Source organism: Phyllobates terribilis, unplaced genomic scaffold (assembly GCF_046119375.1).
Source record: "Phyllobates terribilis strain yellow unplaced genomic scaffold, ASM4611937v1 Scaffold_5__5_contigs__length_657084704, whole genome shotgun sequence".
Classification (NCBI taxonomy): Eukaryota; Metazoa; Chordata; class Amphibia; order Anura; family Dendrobatidae; genus Phyllobates; species Phyllobates terribilis.
The window spans coordinates 240,280,547-240,304,197 of NW_027362765.1; the positions used below are offsets into that span (position 1 = coordinate 240,280,547).

At 43.5% G+C, this 23,651-nt stretch overlaps 1 protein-coding gene across 1 annotated transcript in view; it reads right to left on the minus strand.

The window, feature by feature from the left end:
* Positions 1-23,186, minus strand: part of UBE2O (ubiquitin conjugating enzyme E2 O) — a 44,446-nt gene extending 21,260 nt beyond the window's left edge. Inside the window, exons 1-11 of the mRNA XM_073683956.1 lie at positions 22,739-23,186; positions 12,549-12,608; positions 12,350-12,460; positions 8,601-8,698; positions 8,442-8,505; positions 6,729-6,872; positions 6,438-6,547; positions 4,047-4,197; positions 1,923-2,374; positions 501-655; positions 298-410 (exon numbers count right to left, since the gene is read on the minus strand). Of these exons, the coding sequence (XP_073540057.1) occupies positions 298-410; positions 501-655; positions 1,923-2,374; positions 4,047-4,197; positions 6,438-6,547; positions 6,729-6,872; positions 8,442-8,505; positions 8,601-8,698; positions 12,350-12,460; positions 12,549-12,608; positions 22,739-23,113 (1,833 nt within the window). The 5' untranslated portion in view covers positions 23,114-23,186. The remainder of the gene's footprint in view (positions 1-297; positions 411-500; positions 656-1,922; positions 2,375-4,046; positions 4,198-6,437; positions 6,548-6,728; positions 6,873-8,441; positions 8,506-8,600; positions 8,699-12,349; positions 12,461-12,548; positions 12,609-22,738) is intronic.
* Between the last annotated feature and the right edge of the window lie 465 nt (positions 23,187-23,651).

Here is a 23,651-nt window from a genome sequence, read left to right on the forward strand (position 1 = left end):
ATTGCTGCAGTATGGTGGGGAATATTTATGGAGGAGGCTTAAGGGCCACAATGGCGTACATGGATAGGTTTGTTTAAACCTTCCATCTGACTCACCTAATTCAAGTACCTGTCTGCATAAATGTTAGCCTCGCAATGCTATTGACCACTTGTTTGTTCTTTTTAAGCCCCTGTGGGAGATTTTCATGTTTTTGTAAGAATAAAGTTTACCTTTTTAGCGCAAACACTCCAGTTTGTTTTCCTTTATTAATATACGATTAGTACCCAACAACCCTAGAAACAGATTCTAAACCCTCACCTCGACATCAGTGCCTTCCGAATTCAACTTGATCCATTTGACAACACATGTCCGCCCTGTGTGATCTCCGGACTGCACCACACCATAGACGCTAGGATCCTGCAACGCATGCCCTGCAAGAGAATGAAGGAAAGGCATCATAAAGATAGATCTCCAAACCATAAACACAATGTCAATACTGAAAATTACAGAAGTTTACCAACCTCTCTTATCTACCACAAAATCTCCTGGACAGAACTCATTGTTGTCTAAGTGCTGAATAGGGATCAACTCATTAGACCGAATGCTGGTTTCTACACTTCCATCTTGCCACATGACGTCCGCTGTTGTCACGGTGGTGATGACTTCTACAGCCACCCTGCACACGAATGGTAAGAGGGTTAGGAAATCCATGAAGTCCTCCACTATTAATGATGGAACCCATCTTAGAAAAAAACATCTTTTGACAATTGAACACTTGATACAAACTAAAGTAATATCAGATATGATACTGTGGTATTTACACCTTTCGGCAAAGGGATGTACCATTACTCTAAATCGCTATATTACAAATGGACGCAAAGGAACAGAATTATAGCCCACCCAAATTTATGCCGAAAAAAAATTAAAATACTTCCTGCAATATGGTGGACAAATGGTGGTATAAAAATGATTTTCTTCCTCTATAATAAAAGGTTTATAAAATCAGCAACAGTAATTAGTGCAATTTTTTTTTCCAATCTTGGAAACAATTTTTTTTTTCACATAGGTTTGTCGCTAAGAACTAAGGACATGCAGCTAAAAAAACAAGCCCATACACAGTTGTCAAGTGAAAAACAAAGTTGTAGGCCCAAAAAAGGGTGTTTCTCTATGGGGTTATTCAGTATCTCTCAGTTCCACATCGTTAGGCAACAGACTGGTGCTACAGGTGGCTAGTGGCATCAGTTGGACACTTGCCACGTATCATACAGTCATTTTGTTCGGATAGGACAGGTGGATGATACCTGGCAAGTGGTGGAAGTGAAAAACACTGGGTAAAAGTGAGATGTTAAAAGAGCTGACCAAAACAGAAAGGTTTTAAAATCCCCTTCAGCCACATTATATATTAATCATTTCAATTGTCCATACGTGACAGCCATGATCCTGTGAGGCATCACCCTGGACATCATTTCATCATGCTGCTTTAAAAGCATGGATCAGTATAGATGGTAACAAAATGTCAAGCTTTGAGTCTGTTTTAACCCCTTCCCACTGTGGGCAATTTTTGATTTTGCACGCTCATGTTTGTTCTTCCACCAGTCATAACTATTTTCCATTGATATAGCCATAAGAGGGCTGTTTTTTTCTTTTGTTTTTTTTCTTTTGTGGAGTGGCACCATTTATTTTTAATATACAATGTGGTATGGGGGGGGGGGGGGGGGGAAGTACAACTACAGTGTAAAGAAAAAAAGAAAACCTTGCAACTTTTGGGTTATGCTTTTACGTTTCCTTGTAATTTAGAAGTTTGAGATGTTTACTATTGTTATAACTGGAATTATTGATTTTAAGGATTAATGATAATGAAGAAAGCATTTGATAGACAGGCGGTACTCGCCATTTTTTCTTATGTTATAATCCTAACAAATGGGCTCTCCCCAAGTACAAACCTGTCCCCCGTTTTAAACTCTCTGTACACCTTGCTCTTCTTTTTCTTTTTGTGCTTCCTCTTCAAATTTCGTATGGACAGAGGGATACTCTTCTTACGCCCAGTCCCACTACCACTTTTTGAGGAGGTTGTAGAACTCGCTGATGAAGTTACAGAACTGGTGTCATCAGTGTCTTCTGCGGCCTCATCATCTGCATCCTGCTCACAAGGCCGGAGCGGCAAGTCCTGAAACATCTCCCGGAAATTGCGAACAAACTGATTCTGCGCAGAACATTCTTCACAACTTGGCACTTTCCTCATTTCCTTAGCATGGTCACTATCACCTTGTAAGCCGTCTTTCTCAATCATCTCAGCATTAACAGTGTTTCTTTTCAGTAGCTCTATTGGGTTGGTAGGCTCTTGTGTGCATGAGATAATCTTCACAATTTGCTTCTCCCGCAACTTTTCTACTTGCTGGAAATAAGATGAAAGAAGAAATGTATAACATTTAAAGATACCAGCACACAGTATAACAGATGAAATAAGAACTCCACACCACAGCCTGTGTGTATCCTGGAATAAATGCTTTTATTACTAACACTTGTTTCAATGCTAGGTACAGGAAGATAGAAAACATTCAAAGATATGCCAGACATTAAATAAAGAAAAAAAAAAATCCCAATGCTTTAATACTGCTCCATGCACTTCAGATAATGCACAGCAGCCAATCTGCAAGGGGACAAAGCTGCAGTCTGATCAAATGAGCACCTATACCCAGGGTGGAAACAGACTATTCTTCTTAAAGTGTATTTCTTAGTGTCAGCCTCCAGGTGGCAGCAGCCTCCAGGTGGCCACAGCATATACTCATGGTCTCCTGTGTTCCCCAATGAAGAATCCAAGAAATATGTAGCATCCAAAATGTATGATCTGGCAACCAATGGATTGGGTGTATAGCCAGGTTATACGAAGTTTTTTACCTTTTCAGTGAGTTCTTCAGTCTTAAGACATCACATGGTGGGTAGACTGGGGTAGGCGCCCTTACAGGCTTTACTATTTCTTGGGTTTTCTCTGTAAAATGGGCAGTGTCAACATGCTTGTACTCATTGCATGTATACCAACTTAAAGAGCTTGTCCACAACTTTTACATTGATGGCCTATCAATGTCTGATCAGCCGGGGTCCGACACCCGGTACCCCCATCGATCAGCTGTTATCGGTGTCGGCCGCCAGTACTTACTTGCGGAGCTTGGCCGTCTACTTGTAGTGGCAGGGGCTTGGTACTGCACATACCTCTCCTATACTAATCAAAAGGAGGGGGGATATGTAGCATCCTGCGGCAGCCACTACAAGTAGACGGTCAGTTCTGCAAGCAAGTACTTCCGACCAGCGGCTGCTGCCACCAATAACAGCTGAACGGCGGGAGCACCAGATGTCGGACCCTGGCCAATCAGACATTGATGACCTATCCTAAGGATAGGCCATCAATGTAAAAGTTGTGGACAACCTCTGAGCTCCGGCTCATTTCTTTGGTTTGCTATAGTTTCTTGCACTTTGTACAAACGGAGGCGTAGCCCCCCTTTCTGAGCTTGGCATTTCATCTATATAGCTTCCCGTTGACAGGTGTCTGAACAGTATGGCGTCTGTCCTGCTATGCCTTTATTAACATTGAGGTCGGCTGACTCAAGGTAAGATTTAAATACTGGAGACAGGATAGGATTGTCCTAAATAAATACACCTTGTCGCAGTGGGATGGCTTTTATGCTTTTTTAATCAAAATATTAGTAACTAAGTAACCCATGTTAATTAATTGTACCATTACTATTTTTTTTAAATTTAGTTACTATAATGTATATGCTCATTTTGTTTCTTGGGTTTTGTCTGTGAAATAGCCACAATGTGAACGTGCTCTTACACACTGCACGTAGACCAACTTATTCTCCGGCTCATTTCTTTGGTTTTACTTTTCAGGTAGCCTAAGAGTAAGCTGTACTCTCTAGGCACAGGTATTAAAAAGGTACATGTGACTAGTGGTTGACTATTAGGCCACTCACGCAGTAGGTTCTGCATACGTGCCTTGACAAGTGCACTACACATTTATATTTGGACAACAACCCTTTCCTCTTTCCAACTTCGTTATCATTGCACACCTTTCGAGAGCTAGTCATCTCTCCAAGCAGGCAATTCTTCTCCAGACTTTCACATAAGATCTTAGTGGGTTCTACCATAGTCGGGAAGATGTACAGACACCGCTCTCCCAGCTGCCGCTGTGTGTGGTCAAATGAGCCAAGTCTCTTCACCCTAACATAGAAGAAATCAGAGAAATCATAAAACAACCGCAATTCTCACAGTCAACAGATTGTACAGAAAAACAATAGGGCTATGTGTATATAAAAAGCAAAAACCACAAAAACCACAGGGACACCAACTAATTTCATAGGGTGACACATATCACAATTTTACTATGGGGAAACTGCAAGAAAAGTGAGCAAAGCCAATCACTTCCACTAATATAGACTCATTTCTGTGGGAGGAATAATTAATGACATATATATATATGTGTCATTAATTATTTTTCAGTGTGCATAACTATTGCCCCCTAAAGTCAGTGCTTTGTAGAGCCTCCTTGTGTGGTAAATACCGCTGCAAGTCATTTTGGATAAGTCTGTATGAGCTTTCTACATCTTGCCACTGGGATCGGTGTCCATTCCTCTAGGCAAAACTGCTCCAGTTCCTTCAAGTTAGATGGTTTCCTCTGGTGAACAGCAATCTTCAAGTCTTACCACAGATTCTCAATTGGATTAAGGTCTGGGCTTTGACTAGGCCACTGCAGAATACTTACACATTTCCCCTTACACCACTCCAGTGTTTTAGCAGTATGCTTTGGGTCATTGTCTTGTTGGAAGGTGAACCTCTGTTCCAGTCTCAAATCACAGACAAAGGTTTTGCTCAAGAGCATCCCTGTATTTTGCACCATCCAATTTCCTCTCGACTCAAACCATTTTCCCTGTCCCTGCTGCCGAAAAACATCCCCACAGCATGATGCTGCCACCATGTTTCACTGTGGAGATGGTGTTCTTGGGGTGGTTAGCTGTGTTGGTTTGGCGTCAGACATAGCATTTACCTTGGTGGCCAAAAAGTTCAATTTGGTCTTGTCTAACCACAGCACCTTCCTCCATACATTTGGGGAGTCTCCCACGTGTCGCTTAGCAAACTCAAAATGAGCCTTAAAATTTGTATGTAAGTAAAGGCTTTTTTCTGCCCACTCTTCCATAAAGGCCACCTCTGTGGCTTATTGTGATCATATGGACAGATACTCCAGACTGTGCAGCTCCTTAAGGGTCACCTTTGGTCTCTGTGCTGCCTCTCTGATTAATGCTCTCCTTGCCCGGGCTGATAGTTTTGGTGGGAGGCCATCTCTTGGCAGGTTTGTTATGCTACCATGTTCTTTCCATCTGATGATAATGGATTTGATGGTGCTCTGGGGGATCATCAGAGCGTGGATATTTTTTTTTTTTTTTTTTTTTTTTAAAACCCAACCCTGACTTGTATATCTCAACAACTTTGTCCCTGACTTGTTTGGAGATCTCCTTGGTCTTCATGGTGTTTGGATAGTGGAGCCTCTTGCTTAATGGCGTTGCAGCCTCTTTGGCCTTTCAGAAAAGGTGTATACGTATGCAAGTATGTCACAAACCATGTGACACTTTGATTGCACACAGGTGGACTTCCTTTCACCAAGCATGTGCCTTATGAAAGTAATTGCTTACACCAAAAGTTTTTAGGGGCTTCACAGCAAAAGGGGTGAATACATATGCACATTCCAATTTTTTATTTGATCCAATTTAATTTTTGACTATAAAATTTCTTACTTCACAAAGTAACAAAATAGGTAAAGAGCCAATGGGGGTGAATACTTTCGCAAGCCAATGTAGAAAGGAACCGGCAAATCTTGGTATAGGTTATGCTAACATGTAATAAAAGTGTCCTAGAATTGAGTATGCAAAATCGGAACCGTATTACCACACCAACTAAGTAGATGAGATTTAAAAAAAATAAATAAATCGCATTCACACACAGCAGAAGGAAAAAAAAAAAAAGTTTTCAGTAAATTCACAGTATTTTCAAAGTTACATCCTGTATGGACACACAAGATACACACACACACACACACACACACACACACTTATGTGGAAGCAACCAGCAGTTCAAGGAGCAATAGTTCAGATTCATAAGAAACACAGACATTCACTGAATTGCTACAGACAAATAGATTAAGACATGTTACATAAGAGGCGAGAAGAAAGGGAACATTTAAATGCATAGATTTAAGAAGTCAAGGTGTTATGTCAAACATCACAAGTGTACGGAGCTGCCAATCTGAAGGTTATATGGTGTGCTGGAGGAAATTATATGCTAGAAGGAGTGTACTGAACAAATTACTGTGTAAAGATCCATGACATTAGCAAGATTATGAAAAAATGATGTATCAGTAGGGAATAAAGACATGGAGTGTTCCAACTGTAATATTACCGCTTACTCACTTGTGCAAGTTTTCTTGCGTTATAACAGACGATGGAGGGTCCATAGAGTCTGTACCCCCAAGACAAAAGCTTTTTGTAATCCAGGTTACTCTCAGCTCTGTTACCTGCACCTGGATGGAGCATAACAGGATAGGGTGAGAAGATGAATACACAGTGGAAATGATGTGACAATGGGTATTAGTAAGCGGGGACATGACGCACTACATGCAGAACAAAGCCTTGCAGACAGGATGCTGGGTAGGTGGACACACAACAGGTTGTAAAAAGGACAATATACCACACAGTACTCACCTCTTCAACGCCCACCCGGAATTTGCTTTTGGCGCTGAGGACAGGTTTCATGCCAGAGAGCCACTGAACATTTGAAAAAACTTTGGATGGACCGATAAGCACTTGGCCTGGGTAAAAGCCGTAGGAGTCATCAAAAAACAGGCCCTACAAACGAGCAAAGACAGTGAAGTAGACACAGTAAGAGCTTTCCAAAAGACCACCTTTCATCTAAACCAGATAGTCACAAACAAATTTCCCCTATATTCTGTATGTATTGACTCCATGTTTCAGAGGACCACTACTTTTCACTGGAATTTTGTGTGAACATCTCAAAGGAGGATATACAGTGTTGGATTTTCGATTGGTTGACCGTCCATCGCCTGCCCAAAATACTAAGCAACACAAATACGCACATGACTCCTATGAGCAAGGACCAGCTTGGAAAATACAAGCAAGCCAGTGGATGAAGTGATCACTGCTGGTCCAGCTTCTCTATCCTACAGCAACCAGCTCTTATTGCTGGTGGAAACCAAATCTAGCAACAAATGAATTGTTGACCATTTAACTGGTCACCGTCATTTCAAAAATATTTGCAAATGAATATGAGAAATTTGGTATATATTATATCAGAGAATTCAACTTCTTTCTCAGCTTATGAGCCACCTTTTCTCCCTCCTCCTGAATTTATCAGCTTCTCTGAAACACCCCCCCCCCCCCAAAAAAAAAAAGAAAAAAAAAGCACAGCTCAAATCAGTGTTAGTCAAAGCAAGATAGACAGCAGTCTCACTGTGGTGTCAGGTTACGCTACCTATTATACTCTAGGAGAGAAAAAAGGGAGGAGCAGAGTGAGGAAACAGGCAGATTGTACTGCTGTATCTGCTCCTCCATGCTGCTGCGATGTCTGAATATGTGCTAAAAACAGGCAAAGAAACAGGAATCCCTCTGTGCTATGTGTTTGTAAAGGAGGCATCATGGTAGCCAGTCTCCGCCTGCTAGCTCAGAGGCAACTGAAAACTAGAGATAGAGCCTGCAGATGGGGTTGTGGGGGTGGGGTGAGGGAAGAATAGTGAAACAAAATAAAAACAGGCTACCTGGCATATCACCACCAGATGTAGTGTTGTTACACACAAATGACAACTTATTCTGAAATGTTACCCAAAATAACACGTCTGAGATGGAGACACTGCTACATAGAAGATTCTGGCTTAGAAGGGGAGTGCGCTGTTCTTGTGACCCGGCTTCCAGCTTTGCCGGGGCAGTCGTGAAGATTGACAGCTCAGACCAGCGGCATTGGTTGGGCCACTAGTCAGATCTGAGCTCTCTTCCAGGCTACTTGTTGAGGGAAATGTAACTCTGCACCATGGGAGAAGCATAGGGGAGCTGAGGCAGGACAGAGACCGTGTTCTGGCCAGCTTCAGAGTAGGTCCTAAATCACAGAGCCTGCAAGAAAGGCGCGGTTTTACCTAGGTAACTGACCACTCTGACCGTAGGGTGGCCGGTAACCTAGGCAACGAGCTGTACACTATAAGATTTAAAAATCCCTCCGATCTGGAGAACAGAAAGGATTTTCAGTAGGAGGTAAGTTGCTTGTTTTAACCTATTTAACGTGGAGCAGTAGAATAATGCTTTTAAAAATTACCATCACCTCTTTTCTAAAAGATATTGGCAGAACTCCCACTACAAAGGGTAAAAACAATAAAAATTCTTAAGACAGGAGAAGATTCATATGATTACCGAGTCACTGGCGTGGGGACAGACATCATACAGTTTAGAAGCATCTTCTGTAGTCATAGAGCACCTGCAACAAGAGTCTTGTGAGACAGCAATACAAAAGCAGGGACAATGGCAGCCACATGGCATTACACCATGGACACGTATCTGCTATGCCCATACCTCGCTCCATTAGACAACTTTAGGATAACTTGGTTTTTAAGGTCATAGACTTTTCCCAACCAGCAGTCATATGCAATGTAATCTCCATACATGATGGGCTATAATGAAAAAGCAGATAAGAAGATTACCATATTGGTTTCAAGAACATTTCCCAATTGTGTATATTAAGCGGTTGTCTGCTTTATACAATGCCATTCAATTATACTGCTATTACTTTTACAGGCAAAATTCAGTACCTTGATGTGTCCCAGGCAGACTGTCCCACTGCGATCAGTCTGTATCATCTACATATTTTACTAATATCAATTTTATTTTAAAAGGTTTGTTCTCAAAAAGGTAAGTTATCCCTTTATTCATAGGATAGGGGGATAACGTGCTGATCACTAGGGGTTCGACCAGTGGGATCTCCAGTGGTACAGAGCTTGGGGCTCAGAAATCCCGAGAATGAAGCTGTGCAGCCCAGTCGTAAATGCAGAAGTGCGTATGTTCGGCCTCCACACCATTCAGTGTCTATGGGAGTGCGGGAGAAAGCTGATCGCTGCACTCAGCATTCCCATAGATAATGAATGGTGCAGAAGCCACGAATGTGCCGTGCACTCCAAACATTTAGGACGGAGCTGCAGAACCATATTCTTCATCTTAGGATCCTTTGGGGTCAAAGCTGTTTGTAACCCCAGTATTCAGCAAATTAGCCCCTTTGGATAGGGGATAACCCTTTAATTTTTTTTGCAAAGTTTTTACTTTATTTGCTGTACATGATTAGGAAGGCAGCCACCTCCCATGAACCATAGGAACCTGTAGAGTGGAGAAAACGACTTCTACAGGACAGCATAGTGGACAAGCCATGACCGGTGCAGAGGTCACTGTGCAAGGAAGGAGCTGAGCAGTGACCATCCCATATAGTCATTGGTGAATCCAACGCCATCTACCTCTAGCTTTGCAATTTAGGTGACAACTACTTATAAGTGATCTTTAGAAAAAGTATCTTAGATAATCTCCCTACTCTTACAAGACTTGTAACAAGAGTAAGAAAATATTTCCAATCCTTTCCTTGCCTATATCTTGTACATGTCCACAACAATGAAGAGGCAGAATACAAGTAATAGCTACTGACAGCTAGCTTGTGTGACATGGGTTATGCTGAAAGCAACTTAGACAAAGAATTTAACCTTTTCATGGTTGGCCACATTTTTGTATTTTTCCTCTTTTTCTTCCAAGACCCATAAGGTTTTAGTTTGCCATCGACAGCCATAAAATGGGCTTGTTATTTGCAGGAACAGTTGTAGTTTTGAATGACACCATTCATTGTGAGAAACTGCACTTGATCAGAAGGCACCAAAAAGTTATTATGACAGCCAGGGGTCTGCAGAAGACCCCCGTGCCGGTCATCATTATACTCCTGTGAATACTGGCTCATGGTCTGAGTTCATAGGAGATCGTCATTTTTGCTATACATAGCAAAGATGAAGCACTGCTATGTATAGCACAGGTGATCGGTCAATCTCAGCTTCAAGTCTAACGGAACTATTACAGTAAATATTGTAAAAATTGAAAAGCTTTTAAAAATGTGAAAAAAAAAAGTTCAAATCATCCCACCCCTTTTTGCCCCATTGAAAATAAAACAACTTTAAAAAATAAAACAAATTTGGTATCACTGTGTTCTGAAATGTCCTATCAAAATATAAAACAATTAATCCAATCGGTAAACAGTGTAACGAGAAAAAAATTTAAACGCCAGAATTATGTTTTTGTTTTTTTTAAGCTGCCGCAACATTGCAGTAAGAGGCGATCAATACATTGTATCTACCCCAAAATGGCATCATTAAAAATGTTAGCTTATGGCGCAAAGAAATAAGCCCTCACCCAGCCCCAGATCCCAAAAAATGGAGATGTTACAGGTCTTGGAAAACGGCGACAAATGCAAATCTTTTTTCATACAAATTTCCGAATTTTTTTTCCCCACCACCAAAATAAAAAATAAACTACACGTTTGACATCTGTATACTCGTTCTCACCTGGGGAACCATGTTGCCAGGTCACTTTTATCATATAGTGAACATGGTAAATAAAAAAACAATTGTGGAATTGTTTTTTTTTTGGTTTTTGTTTTTTAAATTTCACTGCACTTGGAATTTTTTTTACCTTTTTTTCCAGTAATATGGTAAAATCAATGGTGCCATTTAAAAGTACAACTCATCCCGCAAAAAATAAATCCTCATATGGCCATATTGACGAAAATATAAAAAAGTTATGGCTTTTGGAAGGTGAGGAGAAAAAGAAAATGAAAAATGGCCATGATGAGAAGGCAGAGCTGTGGAGTCGGTAAACCAAACCTAAGACTCCACAGCCCGGCCTCACTACTGAGCGTGTACATAAAGTGCAGCACAGATTCATCTCACTGCCTCACTACTGAGCGTGTACATAAAGTGCAGCACAGATTCATCTCACTGCCTCACTACTGAGCGTGTACATAAAGTACAGCACAGATTCATCTCACTGCCTCACTACTGAGCGTGTACATAAAGTACAGCACAGATTCATCTCACTGCCTCACTACTGAGCGTGTACATAAAGTGCAGCACAGACTCATCTCACTGCCTCACTACTGAGCGTGTACATAAAGTGCAGCACAGATTCATCTCACTGCCTCACTACTGAGCATGTACATAAAGTGCAGCACAGATTCATCTCACTGCCTCACTACTGAGCGTGTATATAAAGTGCAGCACAGATTCATCTCACTGCCTCACTACTGAGCGTGTACATAAAGTGCAGCACAGATTCATCTCACTGCCTCACTACTGAGCGTGTACATAAAGTGCAGCACAGACTCATCTCACTGCCTCACTACTGAGCATGTACATAAAGTACAGCACAGATTCATCTCACTGCCTCACTACTGAGCATGTACATAAAGTACAGCACAGATTCATCTCACTGACTCACTACTGAGCGTGTATATAAAGTGCAGCACAGATTCATCTCACTGCCTCACTACTGAGCGTGTACATAAAGTGCAGCACAGATTCATCTCACTGCCTCACTACTGAGCGTGTACATAAAGTGCAGCACAGACTCATCTCACTGCCTCACTACTGAGCGTGTACATAAAGTACAGCACAGATTCATCTCACTGCCTCACTACTGAGCGTGTATATAAAGTGCAGCACAGATTCATCTCACTGCCTCACTACTGAGCGTGTACATAAAGTGCAGCACAGATTCATCTCAACTAAAAGCCGAGATCCTTAGATCAGGAATAGAACAGACATTTATAGGACATTTCCCAAATTCTTAAATAGTCAGCACATAAATTGGGTACAGTAGTAAAATGTAGTATTATATATTTTAGGAGTCGGTCCATTTTATATCGGCTGACTCCACCAAAATGGGCACCGACTCAAACTCCAAAGCACAGCCTGAAAGGGTTAATTCTTGATTGAAAAGTTGATTCAAAAGTGACTAGCTGAATCCTTCTGAGCTCTATGTAGAGACAGGAAATCAATTTTCCCTGTGATTGGCAGCGGCATGTACTGAGAGCTTCGCTCCATTCACTACTGTTATAGGCAGATGCTGGCTGTGTAAGGCAGCTGGTATCTGCCCAGTATGGAGCAGATTCAAGTCCTGAGCCAGCTCCTTGCAGGCGCACCCGACTGTCACATACAGTAACGTCAGGGTATGTAGAGGGACTAATAAGCTTCCTTTTGCTTAGTAAATACCTAAGCATGTAGAGAGCTGAGAAATCTCACCCATATGTGCTGCAGGTCCTTGCTGTTGACTGGATGTAGGAAGCAGCTGGTCCCCACCACTTTTACCATGCAGACTATATTTACATCAATGACAGTGCCACATTGACTGTCCTGCAATGGAAGGGAAGAAAGAAAAACCTCTAAGAAAACCAAGGAATCCATACAAAGAAGAGAATTGTAGCAGTGCACAAGACATTACCTTTGAACTCATGCGACGCACGGCATCCCTGGGCACCAAAGACCTGTCCTCCAGTTTTAGCTAAATGATGGAAGAAAGTAGATGATATTATTGAGACACAAATCATAAGAGACGTTCCACTAGATAAAGGGTGGGTTTTCCTAAGACAACATTCATTACTCATTACAAGGGCAATGGCACGTCCTACTCCATCGGCACATGACAGTGGTGTGTGGCCGTAGCACGGGAGCAGAGGCTCCGTCTGTTCACTGCTGGTATCCGCAGCTCTCGTTGTAAGCTGTCCTGGCTGACTAATCAAAAGATCCGCGGACGTCGGCAGATAAGAGGCGATACTCACTCTCCAGTGAAACGGCCACTTTCATGGCTGGTAGAAGGGGATGGGCAAATAAATTCGTTCCAACTCTATCCATGGCCTATCCACAAGATAGATGATAAAATAGATGATAAAAATGTATTACTGCTGGGGAGACCCCCACCAATTCTAAGACCGGAATGTCTCAAGTCTCCTGTGAGAATAGAGAATATATGCAACCACCACTTTCATAGACCGTGAATGAAGTAGTGATTTTTTTTTTTTTATAGACCGTGAATAAAGTAGTGATTGCACATGCTCAAAAGAGGGTCTTGCAGCATAGTAATTAGTAGGGCAATCACACTATCACGAATCCTGTGAATGGGAGATATGTTGCTTATGTGACAACCCTTTAAGATTTGCTGATTTTTCATCCTCAGATTTATGGGCACACATTGCCAAGGAGCTATTTGACAGGGTAGTGTCTTTATGCACATTATTTTACACTTGCTACACTAATCTGAACATATTGTCCCTAGGGGGCGCTTCCCCAGGGCTGTTCATATAGTAACCTCTCAGAAGAAAGAAAAGCTTGACAATACCATTTTAGCCCATGACATCCTACATAGTCAAAGAGGTCTTTCAGCTATTTGGGCTTCTAACAAAAGGTGAGCTGCTCCCCATTCTCTGTCCAGTCCTCTCTAGAACTGCTGACTGCTCTAGTAATACATTCAGTTCCTATGGTGTGAAAGTATTAGCGCTGCTGAACATGTAGGCACCCTGCCAGAACACTCCTAGGATACAATGCAGACAAACTGCATCAGATGAGCCAATACTCCCTAGATCAATGTGAATACCGCAGCAGAATCACATAGAAAAGTCATATCATTGTGCCACTACCCTGCGTGCAGCACATCTGAAGCAATGTCATAGGAGAATTATAGGGATTATCTACTGCACTTGTACAAACTGCTCTCCTACAAACGATAAAGGGTGCACACACTTATTTTTCATTAAAGTGTTTGTTCAAGTTAATTAAAAAGCTGCCTACGGGAAACAATACTGTCAAATTAATTAAAAAATATACAGTACTGTGTAAAACTTTTTGGAAGGTGTGGAAAATGTTGCACGGTAAGAATGCTGTTATAAACAGAAGTATTACTTGTCAATTTTTATCAATTAACAAAACGCAAAGCGAATGAACAAATGAGAAATCCAAGTCACATCAATATTTGGTGTGACGAGTCTTTTGCTTCAAAACAACATCAATCAGTTCTTCTAGGTAAACTTACACACTACTTTTTGAAGGATCTCAGCAGGAAGGTTAATCCAAACATCTTGGAGAACTAACCACAGATCCACTATGGAAGTAGGCTTGCACAAATCCTTCTGTCTCTTCATGTAATCCCAAACAGATGCAATGATGAAACCAGGACACTCTGGGGGCCATAACATAACTTCAAGGACTCTGTGCTTCTTTACTCTGCAGATAGTTCTTAATGACATTGGCTATATGTTTGGTGTCGTCCTGCTGCAGAATAAATTTGGAGCCAATCAGAAGCCTCCCTGATGGTATTGTATGATGGGTATCTGCCTGTATTTCTCAACATTGAGGACATCAAGAAATGTTCTACGTCAACGACTGTAGGCGCAGTGGTTGGACATAGTAACTTAGAAGGGAAGTGTATTTTCATCTAAAATTGGAAGATGATCAGAAGTGCTATCAGCTCAGAACTGGCAGCAACCAGCACATGCATGTCAAACTCTTCCTCGTGGGTCAAACCTGGCCCACAGGGTGATTATATCTGGCCCGCAACTCCAGATCCATCACCCCTATGTGGTCCATTATTCTGTATAGAGGACTGCGTGGCGCCCATTATTCTGTATGGAGGACTATGTGGGGCCCATTATTCTGTATGAAGGACTATGTGGGGCCCATTATTCTGTATGAAGGACTATGAGGGGCCCATTATTCTGTATAGAGGACTATGTGGGGGACTATGTGGGGCCCATTATTCTGTATGAAGGACTATGTGGGGCCCATTATTCTGTATGAAGGACTATGTGGGGCCCATTATTCTGTATGAAGGACTATGTGGGGCCCATTATTCTGTATGAAGGACTATGTGGGGCCCATTATTCTGTATGGAGCACTATGTGGGGCCCATTATTCTGTATGGAGCACTATGTGGGGCCCATTATTCTGTGTGGAGCACTATGTGGGGCCCATTATTCTGTATGGAAGACTATGAGGGGCCCATTATTCTGTATAGAGGACTATGTGGGGGACTATGTGGGGCCCATTATTCTGTATGAAGGACTATGTGGGGCCCATTATTCTGTATGAAGGACTATGTGGGGCCCATTATTCTGTATAGAGGACTATGTGGGGGACTATGTGGGGCCCATTATTCTGTATGAAGGACTATGTGGGGCCCATTATTCTGTATGAAGGACTATGTGGGGCCCATTATTCTGTATAGAGGACTATGTGGGGGACTATGTGGGGCCCATTATTCTGTATGAAGGACTATGTGGGGCCATTATTCTGTATGAAGGACTATGTGGGGCCCATTATTCTGTATGAAGGACTATGTGGGGCCCATTATTCTGTATGAAGGACTATGTGGGGCCCATTATTCTGTATGAAGGACTATGTGGGGCCCATTATTCTGTATGAAGGACTATGTGGGGCCCATTATTCTGTATGAAGGACTATGTGGGGCCCATTATTCTGTATGAAGGACTATGTGGGGCCCATTATTCTGTATGAAGGACTATGTGGGGCCCATTATTCTGTATGAAGGACTATGTGGGGCCCATTATTCTGTATGAAGGACTATGTGGGGCCCATTATTCTGTATGAAGGACTATGTGGGGCCCATTATTCTGTATGAAGGACTATGTGGGGCCCATTATTCTGTATGAAGGACTATGTGGGGCCCATTATTCTGTATGAAGGACTATGTGGGGCCCATTATTCTGTATGAAGGACTATGTGGGGCCCATTATTCTGTATGAAGGACTATGTGGGGCCCATTATTCTGTATGAAGGACTATGTGGGGCCCATTATTCTGTATGAAGGACTATGTGGGGCCCATTATTCTGTATGAAGGACTATGTGGGGCCCATTATTCTGTATGAAGGACTATGTGGGGCCCATTATTCTGTATGAAGGACTATGTGGGGCCCATTATTCTGTATGAAGGACTATGTGGGGCCCATTATTCTGTATGAAGGACTATGTGGGGCCCATTATTCTGTATGAAGGACTATGTGGGGCCCATTATTCTGTATGAAGGACTATGTGGGGCCCATTATTCTGTATGAAGGACTATGTGGGGCCCATTATTCTGTATGAAGGACTATGTGGGGCCCATTATTCTGTATGAAGGACTATGTGGGGCCCATTATTCTGTATGAAGGACTATGTGGGGCCCATTATTCTGTATGAAGGACTATGTGGGGCCCATTATTCTGTATGAAGGACTATGTGGGGCCCATTATTCTGTATGAAGGACTATGTGGGGCCCATTATTCTGTATGAAGGACTATGTGGGGCCCATTATTCTGTATGAAGGACTATGTGGGGCCCATTATTCTGTATGAAGGACTATGTGGGGCCCATTATTCTGTATGAAGGACTATGTGGGGCCCATTATTCTGTATGAAGGACTATGTGGGGCCCATTATTCTGTATGAAGGACTATGTGGGGCCCATTATTCTGTATGAAGGACTATGTGGGGCCCATTATTCTGTATGAAGGACTATGTGGGGCCCATTATTCTGTATGAAGGACTATGTGGGGCCCATTATTCTGTATGAAGGACTATGTGGGGCCCATTATTCTGTATGAAGGACTATGTGGGGCCCATTATTCTGTATGAAGGACTATGTGGGGCCCATTATTCTGTATGAAGGACTATGTGGGGCCCATTATTCTGTATGGAGCACTATGTGGGGCCCATTATTCTGTATGGAAGACTATGAGGGGCCCATTATTCTGTATAGAGGACTATGAGGGGCCCATTATTCTGTATAGAGGACTATGTGGGGGACTATGTGGGGCCCATTATTCTGTATGAAGGACTATGTGGGGGACTATGTGGGGCCCATTATTCTGTATGAAGGACTATGTGGGGCCATTATTCTGTATGAAGGACTATGTGGGGCCCATTATTCTGTATGAAGGACTATGTGGGGCCCATTATTCTGTATGAAGGACTATGTGGGGCCCATTATTCTGTATGAAGGACTATGTGGGGCCCATTATTCTGTATGAAGGACTGTGTGGGGCCCATTATTCTGTATGAAGGACTATGTGGGGCCCATTATTCTGTATGAAGGACTATGTGGGGCCCATTATTCTGTATGAAGGACTATGTGGGGCCCATTATTCTGTATGAAGGACTATGTGGGGCCCATTATTCTGTATGAAGGACTATGTGGGGCCCATTATTCTGTATGGAGCACTATGTGGGGCCCATTATTCTGTATGGAAGACTATGAGGGGCCCATTATTCTGTATAGAGGACTATGAGGGGCCCATTATTCTGTATAGAGGACTATGTGGGGGACTATGTGGGGCCCATTATTCTGTATGAAGGACTATGTGGGGGACTATGTGGGGCCCATTATTCTGTATGAAGGACTATGTGGGGCCATTATTCTGTATGAAGGACTATGTGGGGCCCATTATTCTGTATGAAGGACTATGTGGGGCCCATTATTCTGTATGAAGGACTATGTGGGGCCCATTATTCTGTATAGAGGACTATGTGGGGGACTATGTGGGGCCCATTATTCTGTATGAAGGACTATGTGGGGCCATTATTCTGTATGGAGGACTATGTGGGGCCCATTATTCTGTATGAAGGACTATGTGGGGCCCATTATTCTGTATGAAGGACTATGTGGGGCCCATTATTCTGTATGAAGGACTATGTGGGGCCCATTATTCTGTATGAAGGACTATGTGGGGCCCATTATTCTGTATGAAGGACTGTGTGGGGCCCATTATTCTGTATGAAGGACTGTGTGGGGCCCATTATTCTGTATACTGGTTGGCCTGCGACTTTATCCATGTTTTTCATTTTGGCCCTCTGTGTTTCAGTTTAACATCTCTAAACTAGTGGGACTAACCTACCCCAGTCTACAGTTCAGAGAAGTCTGGCCATAAGTGGTCTTTATGGAAGAATTGTGGCCAATATGTCATACCTGTGATATGGAGACAAGGCCTAATGACTCAACAAAAACATAGGTACTGGAATGCAAAAAAATTGCAGCAGGTGCACTGGTTTAAAGAGTCAAAATGTGAAATATTCGACTGTAAGAGAAGGCAGTTTGTTCACCAAAGGGGTGAAGAGCGGTACAATAATAAGTGTCTGTAGTGAACAGTGAAGCATAGTGGAGGTTTCTTTTAAAGGGGCTGTTCACTACTAAGACAACCCCTTCTTGATCTAAATGTTTGGCCTCGATAAAATAAAAAAGCCAATACTCACCTCCCATACCGCCACCGTTCCAGCAGTGTCGGCACTCGCAGTCCTGGGGCTGCCATGCGGTTGTTATGACATGTGAGCCTCGTGACCAATCAGCGCTGGCATCACAGTCTCCACCTTTGTACGAACTAAAGATGAGGAGGAAGTCAGATCAGCCGCAGCCTTGACTTCCTCTTCATGTTCACAGAAGGCAAGGACAGTGACGCCAGCGCTGATTGGGTGCCGGGCTCACTTGTCCTAACGACCGCACAAGAAACCCGGGACAACGAGTGTAGACTCCGTTGGAGCAGCGCCTGCACGGGAGGAGAGTATAAGCTTTCTTAATTTTATTGGGACCAAACATTTAGATCAAGAAGAGGTTGTCCAAGTAGTGAACAACCCCTTCAAGTATGAGGCAGCATTTCAGCAAATGAGAGTTTGGTCAGGAATAATTGTTTCCTTGACGCTGAGAAATATATGCAGATACTTCTACATCTTGCAATACCATCAAGGAGCTGTTTGATTGGCTCCAAATTTATTCTGCAGCAGGACAACAACCCCAAACTTACAGCCAATGTAATTATAGACTATCTTCAGTGTAAAGAAGAACAAGGAGTCCTGGAAATGATGATATAACCAGGGCTGTGGAGTCTGTAAGCCAAACCTCTGACTCCAGATCCTCAATTTCCATGACACTGACTCCACGTCTCAGACTCCCTCATACATGGCTCATGTTTAAGTGATAAATTTACTGTAGCACAGATTCATCTCAGCTAAAAGTCCAGACCCTTAGATCAGGAATAGGACATTTCAGAACTTTCTCAAATTCTTATGAAAAAAATATTCCCCACAAACTGCATTGAACTACTGTACCCAATTTATTATATATTTTAGGAGTTGGAGTCGGTCCATTTTATACCAACTCCACAGCCCTGGATATAACCCCCCCCCCCCCCCCCCAGAGTCCTGATCTCAACAATATCGCGACTGTCTGAGATTACATGAAGCGACAGAACATAGCCAGAAATAAAAGTCACAAGCCACTTTGCCCAAGAATGATCATGTGGTACAGCTGTATGATGTCCTCCAGAGGGACAGATCCCACATGTCTATGTGTATGGGAGACTTTATTGCAGCTGGTTTCTTTAAAGTGGGTCTACAGTGTTAAGAAATACAATTTTAAGTGCAGCCAATTAGAAATAAATAGTATGCCCCAAGGGCGTTCCAACTCAGGAGGTCAAATTTTGGCAGCTGCTTCCCATCCCAAAAGCGGTACAAGACTTGGTCAGCAGCAGAGGACATACCTCGCCTCCACTAGTTTAACTCCTGGTCCTCATGTAGATGCCACCAGTCCTATATTGGGTCACATGCACATTTTCGAGGATGGCACAGTCTGAATAAAGGTACCTCTGTTCGCAGAGGTCCATTGCTTGGAGCTCACTTTATTATAGCTACGGTATAAAATGTATATTTATTTTCAAAGTGACATTGTGGGGAGTCCATCGATTTCTGTGGTTGCCTGCAGTACTTCAGAGAGCTGGAAGTGACTCAGAGAATCAGAACACCTCTCGTCTATTACCTCAACGTAGTGGCACTGGGCACGGCAAGAGAACAGTCTGAAGAAGAAGCCCTTTTCTGTAGCGGAGCACTAAAAGTGTTATATGTGCAATACACTCCTTTCTAAAAAAAACAAAACAAAAATGTATTCCCAACCCAGCCCCCAAATTAGATCTCGGAAATCATGGCCAAGGCTAAGCACTGGCATGTTGCTCAAAAATAAATATAAAGGCCTGAGCTGAAACACTGGATCTTCTCCTGGAAAAGCAGATTGTCAAGCAATTTGGTATCTTATTAGTACTTGTGACTAGTGTTGAGTGAGTATGTTCTGTTCCGAGTATGCTCGGGCCGAGCTCCGAGTATTTATAGCTGCTCCGTGATATGGTTGAATGCCTCCCGTGTGCATGACTTGTGACTGTTTGACAGCTTTATTACATGTGAGGAATGTGTAAGAAATAGACATTCCTCCCATGTATTAAAACGGTCAGTCGCAAATCATGCACACGGGAGCGATTCAACCATATCACCGAGCAGCTATAAATACTCGGAGCTCGGCCCGAGCATACTTGCCGAAAGGGTTAATAGAACATACTCGCTCAACACTACTTGTGACCCTTGTAGTGGGCCTGCTACAGGAGAGCCGATGGGAAACATTATAGAAAACCATACATCGTTTGTAGTGAGCTTCACATGTCCCCATCAGCTTATGTAACATTCACCCACATCGATTTTAGACAAGAGAAATGACACTAAAAACCAATAAAAAAAAAAAAAAAAAAAAAAAAGCTGTGCATAGCACCAATGAGTTTACCCACAATTTCCTCAACTGTCTATAGTAACCCTAATTCTACAGTCTTCATGCCCCTCCCGTATTTTTTTGTCCTTCTATGCCATGTGCACAAGTTGAAGCCACGAGAGGGGGATGTTTGCCACATTTTTTTGCATTAGTATCAAATGCGCATTAAAGTAAACTTAAGGGGAAATGGGTGTCCAGGACCTGCCCTCTACCAATAGTACAGCCATTAGTAACCATGATGATAAGCAGTAAATATGAAGAGCGCCAACATTTTAGGTCTCTCTGGATTAGGCCTCCTTCACATGTCCGTATAAAACATGTATGTACGTATGTGTCTCACCCGCGTGCCCGCTTGCGCCTTTCTGGAAGAGGAATTGTACCAAATATCCTCACATGAAGACAGGACTAAGGTACCGTATGTGTACTAACCCACAAATCTGTATTTTACATCAGTATTTGTAAGGCAAAACCAGGAGTGGAACAATCAGAGGAAAAGTATAATAGAAACACGTCACCACTTCTGTATTCATCACCCCCTCCTGGTTTTGGCTTACAAATACTGAAGTAAAATACTGACCAAATACTGAATGTGTGAATGTGGCCTAAGGCAGAAAAATCTTCAGCAGATTTTACTGTGAAAATGCAATGGGAGAAATACGCAGTATAATCTGACAAGCTGAAGATGTAATACTGGCAGTTCTGGTCAATTTCCTCTGCAGCGTGTAAATGAGATTTTGTAAAATGTGAGCATATGTAATATAAAACGGATTTCATGCGTATCAGTCCCATCAGGAGAAGACCTTAGAGTCCGTTCAAGGAAGTTAAAAGGGTGGTCCCATAAACACTTATCACCTGTTCAGAGGATAGATAATAAGTGAATGATGGGTGGGGGTCCGGCCCATCCTGAGAACAGTTACCCTTAGCAGCCTGTAATGGTATTAATACATCAGGCACATGGGAGTCCCTTCCCACTTTGTTATTTTCAGGATATAAGCAAAACCTTATACAATCTAGTGGTTAGAACACATAATATTGGTGACTAGCAGGTTCTTGTTTACAAATATTTAATAAAACTGATTGAACCAGAATGGCAGGAATACCCCTTTTACGGTCAAGCTTTATAACAGGGGTCTCCGATTTCTAAGATCCATGTGAGTAGGAATAAATGGCCACACTTTGCATAAAGGGATAAAAAAAAAAAAAAAAAAAAAAAAAAAGGAGCAGAACTTGGGGGGAGGGAGTTTGTAACAAAATATGGATCAGATTCCTGCATTGTAAGTCGGGGGTGGTCCAGTAAGGGAGTGTGCATATACGGTCTGAACAGAGCTCTAGGACAGAGACAGGCTGTATAATCTCAGCATAAAGTCCTGGCACGTGCTGCAAAGTGTAAATCCATTAGTGAGAGGTCGCAGGTAAGGACAACTGCACGGCCGGGCACAGAGGCAGACGATGGGAGTCGATGCCTTTCTTATTGATGGCTACCGCACACCCATGTGACTTGTGTACACCGCAATGTACCGTTATCCCCCACCCAGTCTGTTAACCCTTCACAGCCAGAGCAGGCTGCTCATCATCCAGTGAATAACACAAGTCCTGTGTAACCAGTGAGTGATCTGCACCTTATATATAGCACAGGCCTAAGCACGAGTCTGCTCCATCTGTCACTGCCCCATTAACCGTAAACCATGCAGAATGCACCTCATACGACATCTGTGACCACACGAGAGCCAAAGGTTGACATTTAGTAGCCAGCCCCTGGGATTTCATGATCCCAGCTAATTGACTCTGAAAGCAGCAGCCACAGTAACTGCAGAAGGGCTCCAGTGTGCCAGGAGTATTGGCCTAAACCCAGAGATCATACAGAATATAGGGATGCTGGGGAATGGAAGCCTGGAGCCTCCTGCCATAACCTTCCATAAACCGGGTATTCCCAGATCCTCACTGGGGCCGTCATCATTAACACTCCAGCAGGATCAGCTGGTAGGACCATGCTCCTCGTACACACCATGGCGGGTGCTGCCACTGCCCGAGCCCAGCCCGCAGAGCAATGAGATCCCCGCGCTCACCTTGGTCTCCTTCACGTCCTGTCTGATGCCCTCTGGGTACCACTGCACCCGCACATAGCCCCTCTTCAGGGGCCCGAACCTGCTGGCCTCCCACACAGTGTCGGATCCGGGGCTGCCCTGCTCTCCCCCGCCCGCTCCTCCTCCACCGGCACCGGCGCCTCCCTTTCTTCGGCCCCCGCTGGCTCCCTCTTCCACCACATCCTCCTCTTCCTCGCTCTCCGAGTCCTCCCCATGGATGAGCCTCACCAGGCCGAACCGGCTCTGGCCTCTGTACGTGCCGAACACCAGGTCATGGGAGAAAAGGAGCCGCTGGGAACCGACGCTGCCGGACAGTGGCGGGGACTCGCCTGTCACAGGGGATGAGGGATCCGCCATTGTTGTTGTCCGGAAGAGAACAGAGGAGCAGCCGCCGGCCTGGGCGGTTACCAAGGAGAGAACGGCGGAAGAACGCGGTGACGTCATCCCGCCCAACGTCGTTACTAAGGTGCAGGGATGCTGTTGCTGGGGTAACCTGCGTTCTGTTACCAGGGAACCGGCTGCAGCTAGGACTGAGCAAGGAACAAAAGGCGCAGCCGCATGCGCAGTAATCTGAACGTTATCTACCTGCATGTACCACAAATGGCCAGCCCAAGTCCCTGTCACCTGCATGTACCACAAATGGCCAGCACAAGTCCCTGTCACCTGCACCTACCACTAATGGCCAGCACAAGTCCCTGTCACCTGCATGTACCTCTAATGGCCAGCCCAAGTCCCTGTCACCTGCATGTACCACAAATGGCCAGCCCAAGTCCCTGTCACCTGCATGTACCACAAATGGCCAGCCCAAGTCCCTGTCACCTGCATGTACCACAAATGGTCAGCACAAGTCCCTGTCACCTGCATGTACCACTAATGGTCAGCACAAGTCCCTGTC